We start from the raw sequence: 17,520 nt of genomic DNA on the forward strand, positions 1-17,520 counted from the left end.
ATATTCCGTCATTAGGATTCAACAAATTATTCTAAGCCTCGAAAAATATCCCCTCATTAACGTCTCAGGGCAATGCTGTCTTTTCCTCAGCAAGCCTCGCCATTTCTTTCATCCACAGAATATAACGAGTTCGCGACGTGACAAAAATGACACCGAGTTTCTCATAACAGCCCACAAACCGAAAGGGCATATTAGTCTTTCTGAAAATCACCCTTCTCCTCCTGTATATGTCCTTAATTGTTTATCGCTGGCTGCAACGGATTCACTTGGCTCTCTCTCTCTCTCTCTCTCTCTCTCTCTCTCTCTCTCAGAAATGGCTCTGCAGACTGCTGCTGCTCTCTCTCCTCGTTCCATTAGCTCCTCAACGATGTTACCCTGCGCCGCGAAGCATCCGATCATTTATTCTTCTACTTCAAGTTCAAGCTGCTTCCTCTCGCAGGCGCAGAGGAAGAATGTGGCAGTGGGCTTCAGTGGTGTAACAACCAGTAAGAGGAAGCGGGCCTGTGCCTCTACGGTGAAGTCGAGCTTGGACACTGTAGGCCCCACTGTCAATGTGGGTCAGGTCACGGAGGTTGACAAGGACACCTTCTGGCCCATCGTCAAGGCCGCCGGCGATAAGACCGTCGTCCTCGATATGTACACGCAATGGTATGCTCCATTTTTTTTATGTTTTTACCATCTCTGCTTTCTGTTTGGTTCGCGGGAAATTCCATGAATTAATTCTAAATAAAGGAAACAAAAACTCTTGTTCAGAGTGGAGAACCTGAATTTTGTATGTGAATAAGTGGGTGGTGCGGATTAAGCAATGAAATTGAAGTAAGTTTTGGCCAATTCTGAAAATTTCGGGAAAGAAAATCAGAACAAACAACTGTCCTGTTCGTCGAGAAATGTTAGGTGTTTGTTTCCCCCTTATTCATTTTACACGAATAATGAAGTGGATTTTGAAAGTGTAAGATTTTCTTTGAATGAAATTTCAAAATGTAGATTTCAGCTGAAGTTTTGGTTTCACATGTTACTTACAGTGGTTTGTGCAAATTGCATAAAAGCAAGAATGTTGTTTCTAAGTTTGTGGAATTTAGTTGGGACAAGTTGTTGAATGAAAAATGGAATTGTAGCCCTGCTTTAATTCGTTTAATTTTTTTGATTGAAATGCTATTCTTGATATCCTTTTGCTTGTGTTTGTATGCGTGATCTTGAATCTTGAATTCCTTCTGCATGCTTTAATAACCCTTAATCTTATGATAGGTTGTTTGGATTAAACAAGCCCTTGGAAATTGAATGTGACCAGTGACAATTCTTGCACTGACAATCTTGTTGGTTGATTAGGGTGATCTGCTTGTTGATTTTCTGCTCATGTACCAACAGTCCCCAGTCGTGTCACGATGATTGTACAAATTTCATGGCTTAAAAGAGTGCTGATTAATTCATGCTGCTCTCCTTGCTTCTTTAACCTTCTCAGTTCATCATAGTTGTCAAAATTCAATACCACAAGTCCAAGCCATTTGCAAGAACAGAACCAAATAGTTTTCATGCACTCACTCAGGCTTGAATTGAATCCTTCAGAGGCGTTGAAATGAACCCTATTTAGTCTACATTTATGGGACCACCAGAATTGTCAAAGCTTTGGTCTTTGAAACTATATTTTAGTTGATCATTATAAACATTCTGTGTTACTGTGAGATTTAAGATTTACTGTATTTCAACCATTGAAATGTGATCTGACTATTGAAGATTTCATCTTACAATATGATCTGAGCTTAGCAAGTTGGGTTGGATTAATTTTCCTTCTGTATCCCATAGGGGAGTAGTATTGTTTGTGTTAGATCATCATTTTTAAGCTTAATTCTGGAAGTTCTGGGAATCCTGATGTAGTGGTTTTCACTTCTTGATGTTGGAAGATGGTAGGATTGGATATGGGTTATGAATGATCCATGGAGAGGCATAAGAAAAACAATATATTACTCAGGTCTAGGGATAGATTTACTATCTCTTGTGTTTTATTTTCTCATCCTGCTTCTGCTTCTGTATCATTACATCTAATTACACTTGATTTCGTATTCCTGGTTTGAACTCTGCAGGTGTGGTCCTTGCAAGGTGATTGCTCCAAAATATCAAGAATTGTCAAAGAAATATCTTGATGTTGTATTTTTAAAGCTTGACTGTAACCAAGAAAATAAGGTTGGTTATCATGATTCGTGATGCTTGCTTGAATTTTCTTTACTAGAGTCGAGTGTTTTTTCTGTGCTCTATCTTATGTTTAATGGTGAGTGATTGTTGTTGTTAGCAGCCATTGGCAAAGGAGCTTGGGATAAGGGTGGTGCCAACTTTCAAGATTTTGAAGGACAACCAGGTTGTAAAAGAAGTGAAGGGGGCCAAATTCGATGATTTAGTTGCTGCCATAGACGTTGTTAGATCAAGCTGAAATGCCTTAAATTTTTCTCCATGAGATGAGATGTTAATAAGGCAAGGAAAAACGTCTGTTTGGAACTCTGACTATTATTCTACTTGTATCTATGTATCCATGTGATGCTTCCTGTGCAATTCTAGTTGGAACTTGAAAGGAGAAGAAATGCAACCATAATCTGCTTCATAGAAAGAGATTCCAGCAGGATGTTAGAGACAACATGTTGGAAAAGAAAAAGAGTGAAACAGACAAGGAAAGGAAGCCAGATGACACATGAAAAAATCTCTCTTCAAACTTCTAATAAAGAAACTAGTAGTAGATTTGGATTAGGCTAGTTGATTAAGGCAATGATTTGTTAAAAAGGAAAATTATTTTAGAGACAATATGGTCGGTATGGTAAACGCCTTAACTTGCACTCGTCCCCTAAATTCTTGGTGGCCCATACTGTTAACTTGGGCAGCAATCAAATGACGCCACCGTAACACGGTGATGTAAAGCTAAAAGACAACACCACCCCTAACATTTCCCCAATATAACAAGCATACCTTCTTAACCTTCTTTGCAGACTCTAGTGAGACGATTGTTAGTCCATTCTACACACCCTCCCCTCCCTCGAATAAAGTTATAATTCAAACCCCAAATTCAAAATAATAAAAACAAAAGAAGGTCAAAAGTCAAATTGCTCCGCCTTTCTTTTGTCTTACAAGTTGATCTTTTCCTGTTCCTCTCCCTCGTTCTCTTTCTCTCTCAAATCCAGAAGAAAAAGAAGAAGAAAAGAAGAAGAAGAAGGGAGAGAAATGTGTGGGATATTTGCATATCTGAATTACAACGTCAACAGAGAGAGGCGTTATATTCTTCAGGTGCTATTCAATGGTCTCAGGCGTTTGGAATACAGAGGCTACGATTCCGCTGGGATTTCCATCGACCATTCCTTTTCCATCGATCCAAACACTCCCCAATCTTCCTCCAATTCTCCGCCTCCCCCACTCGTTTTTCGCCAGGAGGGAAACATCGAGAGCCTCGTCAAATCCGTCTACCAAGGTAACTCTTAATTTTTTTTTATTTTTTTTATTCATTTACTTGTACATTCTGTTTGGTTTCCGGGAAAATGTTGAACAATAAAGAAACTGTAAATTTGAGCCCGGCGTTATGTTCTTCTCTGGTTGACCCAGTAAAATTTGTCCGAGTTAATTTGGCGGGTCAACCCAGTAACAATAAATGCAGCTGTTTTTTTGGTCGAATATGAATGCAGCTCTATATCATTGTTCTTCATTAAAGTTTCATTGTTAACTTGTTATTCGTGTCGGATTGGGTAGATGTGGTTTGGGTTTTTAGACCCGCACTCTTTGAGGCTGGGTTTGGACCAGACAATGCCAGCTTAACCTTACCAACCGTTTGGGCATAGGAATGCACAAAAGAAAGAGCAAAACACAAGTTTGGAACTTTGGACCTCTGTCCTTTTTGTTTTTCTTATAAACATTTTTTTTTCTAGTATTAGTTTGTTTAGCGTCAGTGTCTTTGGTATTTCTTATGCATTTATTACATTTTCTCATACGACATCCTCCCTACACTAAGCTTGAAAAGAAAATGCTTGTTACTTGTTAATTAGGGAATGTTTAAAATTTGAATATTGAAATAAATAAACCAATTTTATGTGCTTATGGTTGAGTCCGGTGATGTTCCAGTTTTTAAAAGGTTTTTTTTTTAATTTTTTTTAATTTTTATAATTTATAAAAAAAGGGAAATTACTAATTGCAGTATCACTTTGTCCTGTTACAATCCAGAATTAATATTTTATAAAACTTTTAAAGCAAGTACACGGAGCTGAAATACATACATTTTCTGTTTATCAGCTGTATATATTGATTTTATAGTTTTGTTGACTGTCCTTCAAGGATAGTAATATATGCCTCTCCTTTAAAAAAAATAATAATTAAATCTATCCCGAATCCCTGGAATTAATGTTTATTTTTTGTAAATCCAGAGGTTGCCGAAACAGAGTTAAATTTAGAAGAATGTTTCTCTCACCATGCTGGAATAGCGCACACCCGGTGGGCTACTCATGGAGAGCCAGCTCCAAGGAACAGCCATCCACAGAGTTCTGGCTCTGGAAATGAATTTTTGGTTGTTCACAATGGAGTTATCACTAATTATGAGGTTTGATAAAGATTTCAGTTGTAGAACTTTTTCTTTCTTTTTTGAGATTATTGTTCTTGCTGAATGCAACCTTTTTTATGATGAAAATATTACTTTATCAAAGTTGAAAAAAGAAAAGAAAAGAAAAACTATTGTGGTTAGATGATTGCCTAGGTATGAATCTGTTTATTTACTTTTGGATCGTACTAAAGTTTACTTTATTTTTGGACTGTATGCCTAACAGCCTCTGTCATCAATGGTTCTGCTGATTTACGTTCTTGTTCACTTTCTCAGGCCTTAAAGGAATCACTGGTCCGGCATGGATTCACCTTTCAATCTGAAACTGACACAGAAGTAATTCCAAAGCTTGCCAAATATGTTTATGATAAAGCTAAAGAAGGAGAAGGTAATTTTTTATGTAACTAGAAGTAAGTTAAACATTTAGTTCATGAGTATAACTTACAATTTGAAGTTCAAAATCTTTAATTGCTAATGCAAAATTGTGATTAATATAGTTCGTGCAATTATTTCTTTTAGCTATTCAGAACTCATCACCTGATATTTGTGACAGTCTAGTGGGTTGATACCTTCACTGCTTTGAAAGTAAAAAAGAATTTATTAACTCAAATTCTAAAAGGGTTGCCCTATTGAATTACTCTGGAGGCAAAAAGCTTCTTCATTACCCCTGGAGCTCTTTTTTTTTTTTCTTTCAATATTTGCCCAAAGACGCAGTAGCCAAGGCGGGAAATGGGCTTCTGTAGGATAGGGGTGGACAGATCAACTGAATTATTTATTTATTTCCTCATTTTTCAGGATGAATGCGTTTTACTTTTGTTAGGGGTAGTATATAAGTGCACTTCCTAATAAAGTGCATTCCTTTGATTCTGTTGTTTCTTTTAATTTTTTTTTCTTTTCCATTTCACATAATTCTTTAAAGCACAATCTAAGGTGATGTTAGTGTTTTGTTTATGTTTCAGGTGACCATACTATCACATTTAGTCAAGTTGTGCTTGAGGTTATGAGGCATCTTGAAGGAGCATATGCCCTGATTTTTAAAAGCCAGCATTATCCAAATGAGTTGATTGCTTGCAAGCGTGGCAGTCCGTTGCTCCTTGGTGTCAAAGTATGCTACATTTGGAATAACTTAACAATTTTGGCTAACTATTAAGTTTTTAATTATATGTGCCTGTAATAGTTTTTCATCGACACTTTTGGCCTGATATCTGGCCTTGGTTGACACTTTGCTATCATGTCAGGAATTTAACGAAAATGCTAGCAATGGATCTGCTTTCCAAGATGATAATTTCCTTTCAAAAAGCGGACATGCTAAGGAACTCTTTTTATCCAGTGATGCCAATGCTGTAGTTGAACACACCAAAAAGGTTTTGGTGATTGAAGATGGTGAAGTAGTACATCTTAAGGTACTTACTTAAGTGTTGTATTCTGTTATGTTTTAAATTTTTAATAGGACAGTTACGTATCGGCGTAGTGCGTAGGGACCTAAGGTGTGTCCTACCATCTGTTTTAACATAAAGTATATCTATACAGGGCTTATGCCTTTCTTCTAATGAAGGATTTATTTAACTTCCATTTCAGTGTCTATATAGTTTTTATTTCTTGTATGCTTAATTTTACATTTAGGATGAAACTTGTTTTTGATAGTTTTTTCCTAGTATTCCCACTCTTTTTTAGCCTTTTCAATTTACTTTACCAAATTTTCTGCCTAAAACATTCGTTCTTATACATGCTCTGCATTTGTGATAATTACCTTTTAAGTTTATGTCCTTAGTCCTCATATAGCTGATTGGACCTTTTGGTTTACTCTACCAATATGTCGTGCCAAGATATTATTGATTCTGATTTCTTTGCTAGTTGTACTTAATTGCTTCGGAAAATTGAAGTTATTTTGTTTTACCCATGGTGGCGGTTGTTTCAGGATGGAGGTGTTTCTATCTTAAAGTTCGATAAAGGGCAGCACGGTGGCCTTTCAAGAGTTGCATCAGTACAAAGAGCATTGTCCATTCTTGAGATGGAGGTTGAACAAATAAACAAAGGAAATTACAAACATTATATGCAGAAAGAAATTCATGAACAGCCTGAATCTCTAACAACCACAATGAGGGGGAGACTTTTACGTGGAGGTTCCTGCAAAGCCAAGACTGTTCTCCTTGGCGGACTGAAGGATCACCTTAAAACAATTAGGCGAAGCAGGCGAATTGTTTTCATTGGTTGTGGTACAAGCTACAACGCTGCTTTAGCTGCAAGACCAATATTGGAAGAACTTTCTGGTAAGTGCTTTTTGGCTGTCAAAAATCCTTTCCTGATTGTTATTTGTTCGTTTTGCTTCTTTTCTGGTTAGTTGAACCTGTAAACAATATAGGCATCCCTGTTACAATGGAAATTGCTAGTGATTTGTTGGATCGGCAAGGACCTATATACAGAGAAGATACAGCAGTCTTTGTCAGTCAATCTGGTGAAACAGCAGATAGTTTGAGTGCATTGGAATATGCTCTAGAAAATGGTGCATTATGCGTTGGCATTACAAATACTGTTGGTAGTGCAATAGCCAGGAATACACACTGTGGTGTTCATATAAATGCTGGTGCTGAGATTGGTGTGGCAAGTACTAAGGTAAATTTGCAATTTTACTCTTTGTTTTTGTGATTTTTCGTATTTCTAATTGACAGTCTTATCATGGTCATTAATAGGCGTACACAAGTCAAATAGTGGTGATGGCTATGCTAGCACTAGCTATAGGAGGTGACACAATTTCCAATCAAGCAAGAAGAGAGGCTATAATAGACGGTTTATTTGAGTTGCCAAGTGAGTTCTGCTTATTTTATCTTCTTAGCATATCACTGCAGTGTACTTCGTTTTCCAGTCTGTTTTCCAAGAAGTAACTTGCAAGAAAGCATGACAAAGTGAATTTTTCCTATATGCTCATTGCAGACAAAGTCAGAGAGGTCCTCAAGCTTGACCAGACGATGAAGGATCTTGCACAAGAACTGATAGCTGAACAGTCACTTCTTGTGTTTGGGAGAGGATACAACTATGCAACAGCTCTGGAGGGTGCTTTGAAGGTGAAAGAAGTGGCCCTTATGCACAGTGAAGGAATACTTGCCGGTGAAATGAAACATGGTCCTTTGGCTTTAGTTGATGAAAATCTCCCTACATTTGTGATTGCTACCCGTGATGCTTGCTTCAGGTTTGTCCTGTCATGGTTGGGAGCGCTTACATGCTTTGAAAATGCACCTGGTTTTCTTAATGATGACCCTTGATAATTTACAGTAAGCAGCAATCAGTTATCCAGCAGCTTCATGCCCGCAGAGGTCGTCTGATAGTAATGTGTTCGAAAGGAGATGCTGCATCTGTGTGCCCTGGGGGATCTTGTCGAGTGATTGAAGTTCCTCAGCTTGAGGATTGCCTTCAACCTGTAGTTAATATTGTTCCATTGCAGGTATTTTTTGTCATTTGATTTTATATTACACTAGGATTATTATTTGGGTTGGAGTCAGCTGCATTTCTGCTCGTGTCTGACATTAATGCTAGCCAGTTTTACATTTTTGAGTATTAATAGATAGTTCTTCCTCGTCACTTTTCTGATGTTTGACCTTGAGGAGTGAAATGTGTCATTGGTTGGTTGTGATATTTTTCTGTTCCTCCCGTGGTGCAGCTGCTGGCATATCATCTCACTGTTTTAAGAGGTTTCAATGTGGATCAGCCTCGGAATCTTGCAAAGAGTGTGACCACGCAGTAAACGAGTTTCGACTTTGATGGACGTGTACCTCATATACTCGTTGGTGTGTGTGTTCCTAAATTATGCTGAGACATCAAGACCTTAGCTGAATGCTGCTAAAAATCACCTTTTGTTTGATGTGTAATGTGTTGGTAAAATGTCTGGTGTGATGCTGCTGAGGTTGTAAATCGTCAGCTTTGTAAATCAATACAACTAGGAAGGAACAATACTAACACGCTCTGTGTCTCCTGCTTCCTGCTGAGTTTGTTTTCTTTTTTTGATCTTGTATCCGTCATTTCATTTTTAACATCATCTACATTCTACACTTGAACATGGAGATATATTTTGTAATAGCGCAATATTATTTGCATTGGACAACACTCTCTCACGGATGACGGAGGAGCACACCATTTTTATTTGCCTGTTGTAAATATAATCCATACATACATCTGTATATATAAAGCAAAGGCATGAAAAAATACGTAAAACATTAACTTATTAAAATGTAAATAATTACGAAATCAAAAAAAGTAAGAGCTTATTGGGATGTCAGTGTCAGTGAGCGCCAAATTAAATGAAAAAAATATTTAAACTTTCTAAATTCCTAATCTTAGTAACGGGAAAAGAAAAAAAACCAAGAAATTCCGAATAAAATTAGTATTATTTTCTTCTTCTTTTCCGGTGTTCAATACATAATATAAAAGGGCAGCCTTTTGAAGCAGAGCTAACACTCTGAAACCCTAAATACTAATTAAACCCCGCCCCAGCCCCCAAAGTGAGGAAGAAGAAGCGAGGCCTAAATTTCACGGAAACACTATGTGTGGTCTTCAGCTATTCGACGGCGGCAGCGACTCCGAAAACGAAATGGAAATCGAAATCGAAAACGAAAACGACGATATTCCACAGATCAAAATCAATGAAGAATACGCTCGCAGGTACGAGCACAACAAGAAGCGGGAGGACCTCCAACGTTACGAGGAGTTGAAGAAGCGAGGCCTTGTAGCCGACCCCTCTCGACAATCAGACTCTGATTCAGAATCCTCGTCCTCCGAGGACGAAGACGACATCCTTTTGGCCAATTCCAAGAAGAAAGACTTGGAATTTTTGGAAGCTCTAATCAAGGTAAAAAATCGAGACCCTAGCTTGAAAAACAAAGATGTTGAATTGTTTAAATCTGATGGAACCGAAAAGACCCGCGCCAAAGGGGAAGGGAATGGCAAGGCTAAGAAGAAGATGTACTTGAAAGATGTGGTGGCTAAGCATTTGATCGAGGACGGCCCCGAACTTAAGGAGGATGATAATAACACCAAGGTCTACGATGAAGAGCAAGAGCAGAGAAGGAAAGAATTCTTGAGTGCCGTTGCCGAGGACGAAGAGGATGATAATGGCGAGTTATTGGTAGAAAAAGATAAGAATGCTGTGGGGGACGATGATGACGATGATAGTGTTGTTAATGCTGAGTACGACCAGAAATTGAATGAGTGTTTCCCCGATGAGGATGAAAATGCTAGGTTTCTCAGGGACTTCATCAAGTTTCGGCAATGGAAGGAGGATAAGCGGAGCAAGGGAAGCAGTCCCGATGTAAAGGAGGAGGATTTGGAGATGGTGTCTGAGGACGAGATGGAGATTGAAAGGCAAGAGGAGTACGAGCATAGGTTCCAGGAGAATGCAGGGGATCGGATTTTGGGGCATTCCAGGCAAGTTGAGGGGTCGGTGAGGAAGAAGGTCAAGGCGAGGAAGGAGCAGAGGAAGAGTAAGGAGGATAGGATGGAGATTGCAAGGTTGGAGAGGGAGGAGGAATTGAGGCATTTGAAAAATTTGAAGAAGAAGGAAAACGATGAGAACCTTAAGAAGATTATGGAGATTGCGGGGATTAAGGAGGGTGAGGTGTCTTCCTTTGATGCCAAGGAGTTGGAGAAGGAATTTAATCCCCAGGAGTATGATAGGATGATGAAGAAGGCTTTTGGTGAGGAGTACTATGAGGCGGAGGATGCTGACTTCGCGTTTGGTAGTGATATGGATGAGGATGGTGGTGAGATTGAGAAACCGGATTTTGATAAGGAGGATGAGTTACTTGGGCTGCCCAAAGGTTGGGATAGTGTCGGGTCTGGTGATGGGTTCTTAGCTGCAAGGGAGAAGGTTTTGAAGCTCAAGAAGGAGAATGTTGGTGACCATGAAGAAGAGGAGGAAGAAGAAGAAGAAGAAGAGGAAGAAGAAGAGGAAGAAGAAGAAGAAGAGACAGTGTCTGAGGAAGGTAAACAAGAGAAAAAGCGTAAACTCGCTTTATTGGAGAGAGCTAAAAAGGAGATGATGGATGAATACTATAAGTTGGATTACGAGGATACAATTGGAGACTTGAAGACTAGATTCAAGTATGCTAAAATAAAACCTAATAGATATGGGTTGTCTACTGCTGAGATATTAGTGATGGATGAAAAGGAGTTGAATCAATATGTGTCTTTAAAAAAGCTTGCTCCTTATGCAGAGAAAGAGTGGAAGGTACCAAACAACAAGAGAAATGAGATAAAACAGAAGGTTAAAGAGATTTTCAAACAAGGAAAACCGGGTAACAAAAAGAACCGCAAGAAGCAGAAAATAAGTGATGCTAAGGATTTGAATTTATCAATGGATGCCGCCGGACAATCATCAACGGGTGCCCCAGAACATGAGAAAAAACTAGTGGACTCAAATGGCGATAAGGGCAACCCATCCAGGAGTGCTAGAAGAAGGCGTAACCAAGCTGCACGAAAGTTACCGGCTTCTAGGCTCATGGCATATGGGTTGATGCCTGTAAAATCTAAGAAAAAAGGAAAGCACTGATCAGAACCTCTAGTTAAAACAGAGCAGTAGACAGGTGATTCTTTCACAAACTTAAGCATTGAGATATATATTATCATATTCACTTATTATCGTCCCTGTCTCCCTCTCTTGCATGGTATGTTGTACCGATTTAAAGATCTGATGTGGTGGCAGGAAATAAATTGTAAATGTTTGTAGCTTAGGTTACAAGTTAAAACTCAACCTACTAGCGCACTGTTCCTGTTGTAGCAAAATTGCACATTGTAGGTCGGTCATACTCTTTTTTGGGGTAAATCTTTATGTAGATAAACAAGTTGATACCAGTTTAGGGATTGAAAGGGCATGTACTATTCTGTGGAACATTCAGTGGGTTTGGGCATTGGAAAGAAGCAATTGCGTAATGGCACTTCGATTTGAATGCATATTGTTGTTACTGTTACACACTGATGATTTGTAAAAAAAAATTTAAGTGGAACACATTGATGAGTTATACTGATGCAGATCATGGGCATATATAAACTTATGTGTAAGATGCCTATCCATTTCTGATAAATGATATTGCATTGCACAAGTTATATTAATTGAAATTGTACCTGTTTTAATCAGTTTTTACAACTTCCTGTTTGTTAGCTGGGTGAATTGTCAGCCTTACTCATTTTATGCCAAAACAATGCTATGTTTTATTTTGTTTCAAATGTCTACGTGTATGTGGGGGTATTTATTCATATCTGAAGCTAGATATTTAGAATTTGCTTTTTTGTTTTCTTTCTTTTTCTCCTGAATTCTAGTTTCATTTCACATTGTTGTTATTTCCTTAAATATTATGGATTTTGAATACTGATGCTCAATGTCGGATTTCACTTTAAACCATACTTCTTAGCTCATTCGGTTTTAATGTCCACAGGTTGTTTTTTGGGTACTTGTAACATGGGAATGGAGGACTACAATTTTTCCAAAGAAGGTGAAGCATCTTGAGGGTTTTGTTAAGCTTATTGCAGCATAACAGAGGCGAACACTTGAGAAGAAGTTGGAAGACTTTTTTGATCGATATTGTCACCTTTTGTTTTCGCATTTTATGAAAACATGTACTTTAGGAATCAGAATAAACTTAAATCATATTGTTTTTTGTGTTGTCGAATTCAGCTGTTTATCAATGTCAAAAATATGACAAAGGTTTACTATGTATAATCGTGTTGCTCTCTCTTTGGCATTCCAATTCAATCAACTTGTAGGTTTTCCCCTTTTTTATTTTTGGCCGGTCATGAAAATAATTTGGAAGCTGCCTTTGCTTGTCAAGAAGAGACTTGAAAAAAGTAGCTAAAATTGGTTAGAATTAGATATTGAAATTTGAAACACACCCCAAAATGAAAAACGCTGTCTTTTGGTATTAGCTAGCTCCAGGCTGCGTTCTAACCTCCGAGTTCCAACACTCTCTAAAACACCAATGACCAAACCCTCCTCCCTGTCACGCTGTCTTTTGTTTCTTTCTTCTCTCTCTCAAAACCTTAAACAATCAAAATCAATCAACAAAACAGAAGAAACTCTCTCTTATCTCTCTCTCTCTCTCTCTTTCTCTCTCTCACCCCAAAACCAAAACCACAGAAGGCAAAGGAAGAAAGATGGGCGGTCCTTGTCCAAAATCCCTCATTTTCCCTCAATTTCCCAAACAATCCCTTAATTTGGAAAGATGGGTTTTGATCCTCTTCCTAGTGGTTGTGGTTGTGGTCCTCCCCCTCCCCACCACGGCCACCGCTGTAAGTCCGTCGTCTAGCATCTACGACCACCTGCGGCAGCAGGGCCTTCCTATGGGGATCCTCCCAAAAGGCATAACGGAATATTCTCTAAACGGCAGCACTGGAGAATTCCGGGTGTTGCTAGCGCAGCCGTGCCACGCCAAGTTCGAGAACCAGGTGCTCTACGATTTCAACGTCTCGGGCGTTCTGTCTTTCGGGCGAATCGCCAACTTATCGGGGGTGTCGGCTCAGGAACTGTTCCTGTGGTTTCCAGTGAAGGGGATCAGAGTGGATGTGCCGAGCTCTGGCCTCATTTACTTCGATGTCGGCGTTGTTGACAAGCAGTTCTCTTTGTCCCTCTTCGAATCACCCCCTGATTGCACCGCCGTTGACCCTTCTGATCCCAACTTCATTCCAGCTGCTCACCACACCGACCACTATTCTCATTCCCCATCTGGGTCGTCGTCTAAGGTATTCTTCTTATATCTGCTTCCACTCCATATGAATATGATACGACTGGCTCTCTGTCATTTATGCTTCATTTTTGTGTCATGGGGTTTTGTTGATATCTCATATACATGTAAACTCTCCAATTGTAGTCTTTGCTTTGGTCTCATATACTCTCTGTCATTTAGGATCAGCACCAAGTTTATGCTTTGTGTAGGTTATTATATGAGCGCATTAATGTAGCTTAACATCGTAGGATGGGATCACACTAGCCACCAGCTGCAAATCTATTTACTTTAAGAGACAATTCAATTATGATGTAATATCTCACCTTCCTAACAAGCTATGCCCGATTTAGCTAAATAAGCTTGATGTGGCATCTTCACAATAGTCTGCGTTTTTTTGGACAAGTTGGGAGCATTATAGCCATGTCTAGGTTAGAAGAATTTTTAAGGAGTGGAGTGGACCACTAGGCACCCTATTACGGTGTAAGAACCTTATGTGCTTGTGCTTTTGGACAAACTTGATTCGGGGAGTTAAAATATGAGGCACGTTCTTCCCTAATAGTCTGTTGAGTTTGATGACAACTCTTTCATTGTGTTTGTTCATTTGAATTAAAATCCATTCTAAGATTTTCATTTGTGTGAAACCATTTAATGCATTGTTTATAGATTCTAGTGCTTTGAGTATTTTACTGTTGCTGGAAATGTTATCTGTCTGTGCCTAGCGTTCACAGATTAATCATCTTCGTTGAGTATAAAATAATGTTTGGGGTTGAAGTTATTTTCATATTTATATTCATCTTGTACCACAGAAAACTAATATGATAGGAGATTTGCACCAAGAAAAAAAAACAATTGATATTGTTGTGGTATGGTTTTAAGAGTTTCAACTATGGTCTAGTTGAGGCACTCTATTCGTTGTCCGGATTAGTATTTACCTAATCTAGTTTCTTTTTTCCTCCAGTTGAACTTCTTTATGTTGATAATTTGTGTGGTTCAAGACATATCTAATTTCGGTTACTGCGTCCACTGTTGGTAGACAAGATTTATCATATAGAGCATGCAATATTTCTGAGTTGATATGTCTAAATTTATGACATGATTCTTGTTTTTATGGATTTTGGAATTTCAATGATTAAGTGCTGCTTGATCATTTTCGTGAAGGCTTTTCTTGTCTAATTGAGCTGGTGCTAAAGTTAATCGATATCAATTTTGCAGATTGAATCACAGAATCTTGGGGATGAAGTCAGTCAGAAAAGTGAACTGAGGGCTTCTTCATAGGTTGTGCAGGCAGAGATATGGTTCAAGTAATCTCAATCAACCCAGGGGGCTTTTATAGTATTTTAGTTTTCTCCTTTGCCTGAAGTGGATGTGGAAGATTCTGGTTTGGGAGGTCCTCAACTTTGAATACGTGTGCTTGTTTACTATACTGTGCGTACATAGTTGGCTTGATACTTCTGTCTTTGCGGGGAAAATTACAACAATTTTGGTAAAGAGGAGAGAGAAAATGGAAGAATGGATATCTATGTTTAGTAGGGTGAGAAAGGGAGACAGGGAGACAGGGGGATTGGGTCAGGTTGGCTTTTTGGCTAACTAAAATTTGCTTCAAATTTAAGTCAGTTGTTGTCATCGTATAAATTTACTTATAATAGATATAATGACATATGGGTTCCTTCTCTTCTGGCGGTGTTGTTGAGTTTCTGTAAATCTGTGAAAAACTGATTTTTTATTTTTTCTGTGATGAGATATGTTGAGGGTGTTTTTATGACCGTCGTGATCTGATTTGTAATTACTTTTTCTTTTCGCATATTTCTAAGTTAGGGGTATAACTGGAAATCAAATAAATTTTCTTTCCAATTTGCGCCCACAAATCAAACATGAGCTATTGGGCTATTGCTCTCATGAGTCTGAATTTGGGCTTCAGCTCGCCAAGCGGGCGGTTCATCTTTGTTCATGTCTTCCTTCATTTGGCCTAAATTAAAATAAACCGACTCAACGCAAGCTCTCGTTTCTCGCTCACACAAGTTGCAGTAGCAGCCATGGCCTCCTCCATAGCTCTCCTCCACCTCTCCGCCACCCCCAAAACCCTAATACCCAAATCTTATGTTTGCTCCTCCTTCCCGTCGTCAACCCTGGTGGCGCCCCGGTCAATCTCTTTCCCTCAACTGGTGAAGCGAAAATCCAAACCCAAATCGAACATCACCTGCCTGTCCTCCTACAACAACAACAACACAACACCAACCCCAGCCACGGATCGGTTAATCTCGGCCGTCGCATACACTCTCCCTTTCTTCAACTCCCTCCAGTACGGGCGTTACCTCTTCTTCCAGTTCCCCAAATTGGGGCTTCTCTTCGAGCCCTTAATCCCGTTATTGAGCCTCTACAGGTCGATGCCCTACTCGAGCTTCGTGGCCTTCTTCGCCCTCTATCTGGGAGTTGTCAGAAACCCTAGCTTCAGCCACTATGTGAGGTTCAACGCGATGCAGGCGGTGACCTTGGACGTGCTGTTGGTTCTGCCCCTGCTCATCCAGAGGATATTCAGTCCGGGTCGGGCCGGATTGGGGTATAAGCTGATGGTTTGGGGGCATAATGGTATTTTCGTATTTAGCGTGTTCTGCTTTGTGTATAGTGTGGTGAGTTCCATTTTGGGTCGTACTCCCTACTTGCCCTTTGTTGCTGATGCCGCTGCCAGGCAGCTTTAAACTTCTTTGTTGCTGATGCTGACGCTCATCCGCCATCCGCCATCCGCCATGGTTTTGCCTTTGTGGGTGTATAATTTCATTTCATAATTTTAGCTGCTCAATTCAATTTTAGAACCGCTTTTCAATTACTATCTCACCTGTTTCCGGTAAATTAAGGTCAAACGATTGATGTTTCTGTGTATGTTATGCATGTGACCAAGAGAGATCATCATTACGACCAAAAAAGAGAGAGATCATCAATGATAAATTTTTGCATTTTGCTGTTTTATAGTTGAATTTCCTTACTTTATGGTTTCCCAAATGAATTTTCGCATTTATTCACTCATGTTTTGCATTTTTGGGTTTCACTCTTGAATTTATGCATTTTGCGGTTTCACTAATGGATTTTTACAATTTTTTTGGTTTCATGAATAAATTTTCCCATTTTAGGATTTTGTTAATGATTTTTTGTATCTCAGGGTCTCATCGATATTTTTTGGATTTCATGAATGAATTTTGGTATTTTAGGGTTTTACTAATGAATTTTTTTATTTTGGGGTTTCGCCGAATGAATTTTCGCACTTTGACCCCGTTTGGTTCATGGGAAAAGAGACTTAGGGATGAAAAATTAATTGTTTTTCCATGTTTGGTAAGTTTAAGCATGAGAAATGATTGTCTGGTACATGAGAAAGTGAAGTCCTCCTCCCAACTTGGGTTTTGTTTTCCTTCCTCATGGGAAAATTTAGGAAAAGGAGCAAATATTAAATGCACATTTTTCATGATCATTTTGTTCTTATTAACAATTTGAAATTACAATATATTATTAAATATTTTTTTATTTATTTGATGTAATATGGGTATAATTGAAAAATTATACCGACTTTGTTTTCCATTCCTACTCAAAACAAACATGGGAAATGAAATAAAGTGATATCTTCCCGTTACTTTCCGATATTACTAAACATGGAAAATGAATCTTTCATTTCCCATCTGTCGGGAAATGACATGGGAAGTGATTTTCCCTCAAATCCGTTTTGTGAACTAAACGGGGCCTTTGGGGTTTCCATAATGGATTTTCAAATTTTGATGTTTGATATTCATTCATGAAACTCCAAATAATTTTTCAAATTTTTGGGTTTCGATAATGAATTTTCTCATTTTCAACATTGCACCAGATGAATTTTCTAAAATTGGGAAAGGAATCTTCTATTTCCCAGTATTACTAAACGTGGGAAAGGAATCTTCCATTTCCCATCCGTTGGGAAATGACATGAGAAATTATTTCCCCTTAAATCCGTTATGTGAACCAAATGGGGCCTTTGGGGTTTCCGTAATGGGTTTTCAAATTTTGATGTTTGATATTCATTCATGAAACTCCAAATAATTTTTTGAATTTTTGGGTTTCGCTAATGAATTTTCTCATTTTTAACGTTGCAGTAGATGAATTTTCTAAAGTTGGGGTTTCACTAATGAATTTTCACATTTTAGGGTTTCGCACTTTGAGGTTTCCATAATGGATTTTTGAATTTTGATGTTTGAAATGCGAAAATCTATTAATGAAACCCCGAAATACTAAAACTCC

General features: G+C 38.6%; 4 protein-coding genes across 6 annotated transcripts; all 4 read left to right on the forward strand.

Annotated features, from left to right (window-relative positions):
* LOC18772104 (thioredoxin F-type, chloroplastic) lies at window positions 218-2,596 on the forward strand. Of its 2 annotated transcripts, none has more exons than XM_007205950.2 (3): window positions 218-648; window positions 2,079-2,178; window positions 2,285-2,566. In XM_007205950.2, exons 1-3 carry the CDS (start codon window positions 314-316, stop codon window positions 2,420-2,422), a joined length of 573 nt encoding a protein of 190 aa, XP_007206012.2. In that variant the 5' UTR covers window positions 218-313; the 3' UTR covers window positions 2,423-2,566. The 2 variants fall into 2 exon arrangements, with proteins under 2 accessions (XP_007206012.2, XP_007206011.2); XM_007205949.2 differs by having other exon boundaries at window positions 231-648; window positions 2,288-2,596.
* LOC18772942 (glutamine--fructose-6-phosphate aminotransferase [isomerizing] 2) lies at window positions 2,693-8,654 on the forward strand. The gene is made up of 11 exons (XM_007204905.2): window positions 2,693-3,445; window positions 4,389-4,561; window positions 4,835-4,946; window positions 5,518-5,663; window positions 5,797-5,961; window positions 6,477-6,828; window positions 6,921-7,171; window positions 7,249-7,363; window positions 7,490-7,745; window positions 7,829-7,997; window positions 8,214-8,654. Exons 1-11 carry the CDS (start codon window positions 3,202-3,204, stop codon window positions 8,295-8,297), a joined length of 2,067 nt encoding a protein of 688 aa, XP_007204967.1. The 5' UTR covers window positions 2,693-3,201; the 3' UTR covers window positions 8,298-8,654.
* On the forward strand, window positions 8,853-12,276 carry LOC18771968 (protein kri1). The gene is made up of 2 exons (XM_020565595.1): window positions 8,853-11,130; window positions 11,980-12,276. Exon 1 carries the CDS (start codon window positions 9,093-9,095, stop codon window positions 11,094-11,096), a length of 2,004 nt encoding a protein of 667 aa, XP_020421184.1. The 5' UTR covers window positions 8,853-9,092; the 3' UTR covers window positions 11,097-11,130; window positions 11,980-12,276.
* On the forward strand, window positions 12,426-16,227 carry LOC18773234 (protein TIC 20-II, chloroplastic). Of its 2 annotated transcripts, none has more exons than XM_020565596.1 (2): window positions 12,426-13,279; window positions 14,476-16,227. In XM_020565596.1, exon 2 carries the CDS (start codon window positions 15,297-15,299, stop codon window positions 15,957-15,959), a length of 663 nt encoding a protein of 220 aa, XP_020421185.1. In that variant the 5' UTR covers window positions 12,426-13,279; window positions 14,476-15,296; the 3' UTR covers window positions 15,960-16,227. The 2 variants fall into 2 exon arrangements, with proteins under 2 accessions (XP_020421185.1, XP_007205888.1); XM_007205826.2 differs by having other exon boundaries at window positions 12,432-13,279; window positions 14,476-15,026.

This window comes from Prunus persica, chromosome G6, assembly GCF_000346465.2.
Source record: "Prunus persica cultivar Lovell chromosome G6, Prunus_persica_NCBIv2, whole genome shotgun sequence".
Taxonomy (NCBI): domain Eukaryota; kingdom Viridiplantae; phylum Streptophyta; class Magnoliopsida; order Rosales; family Rosaceae; genus Prunus; species Prunus persica.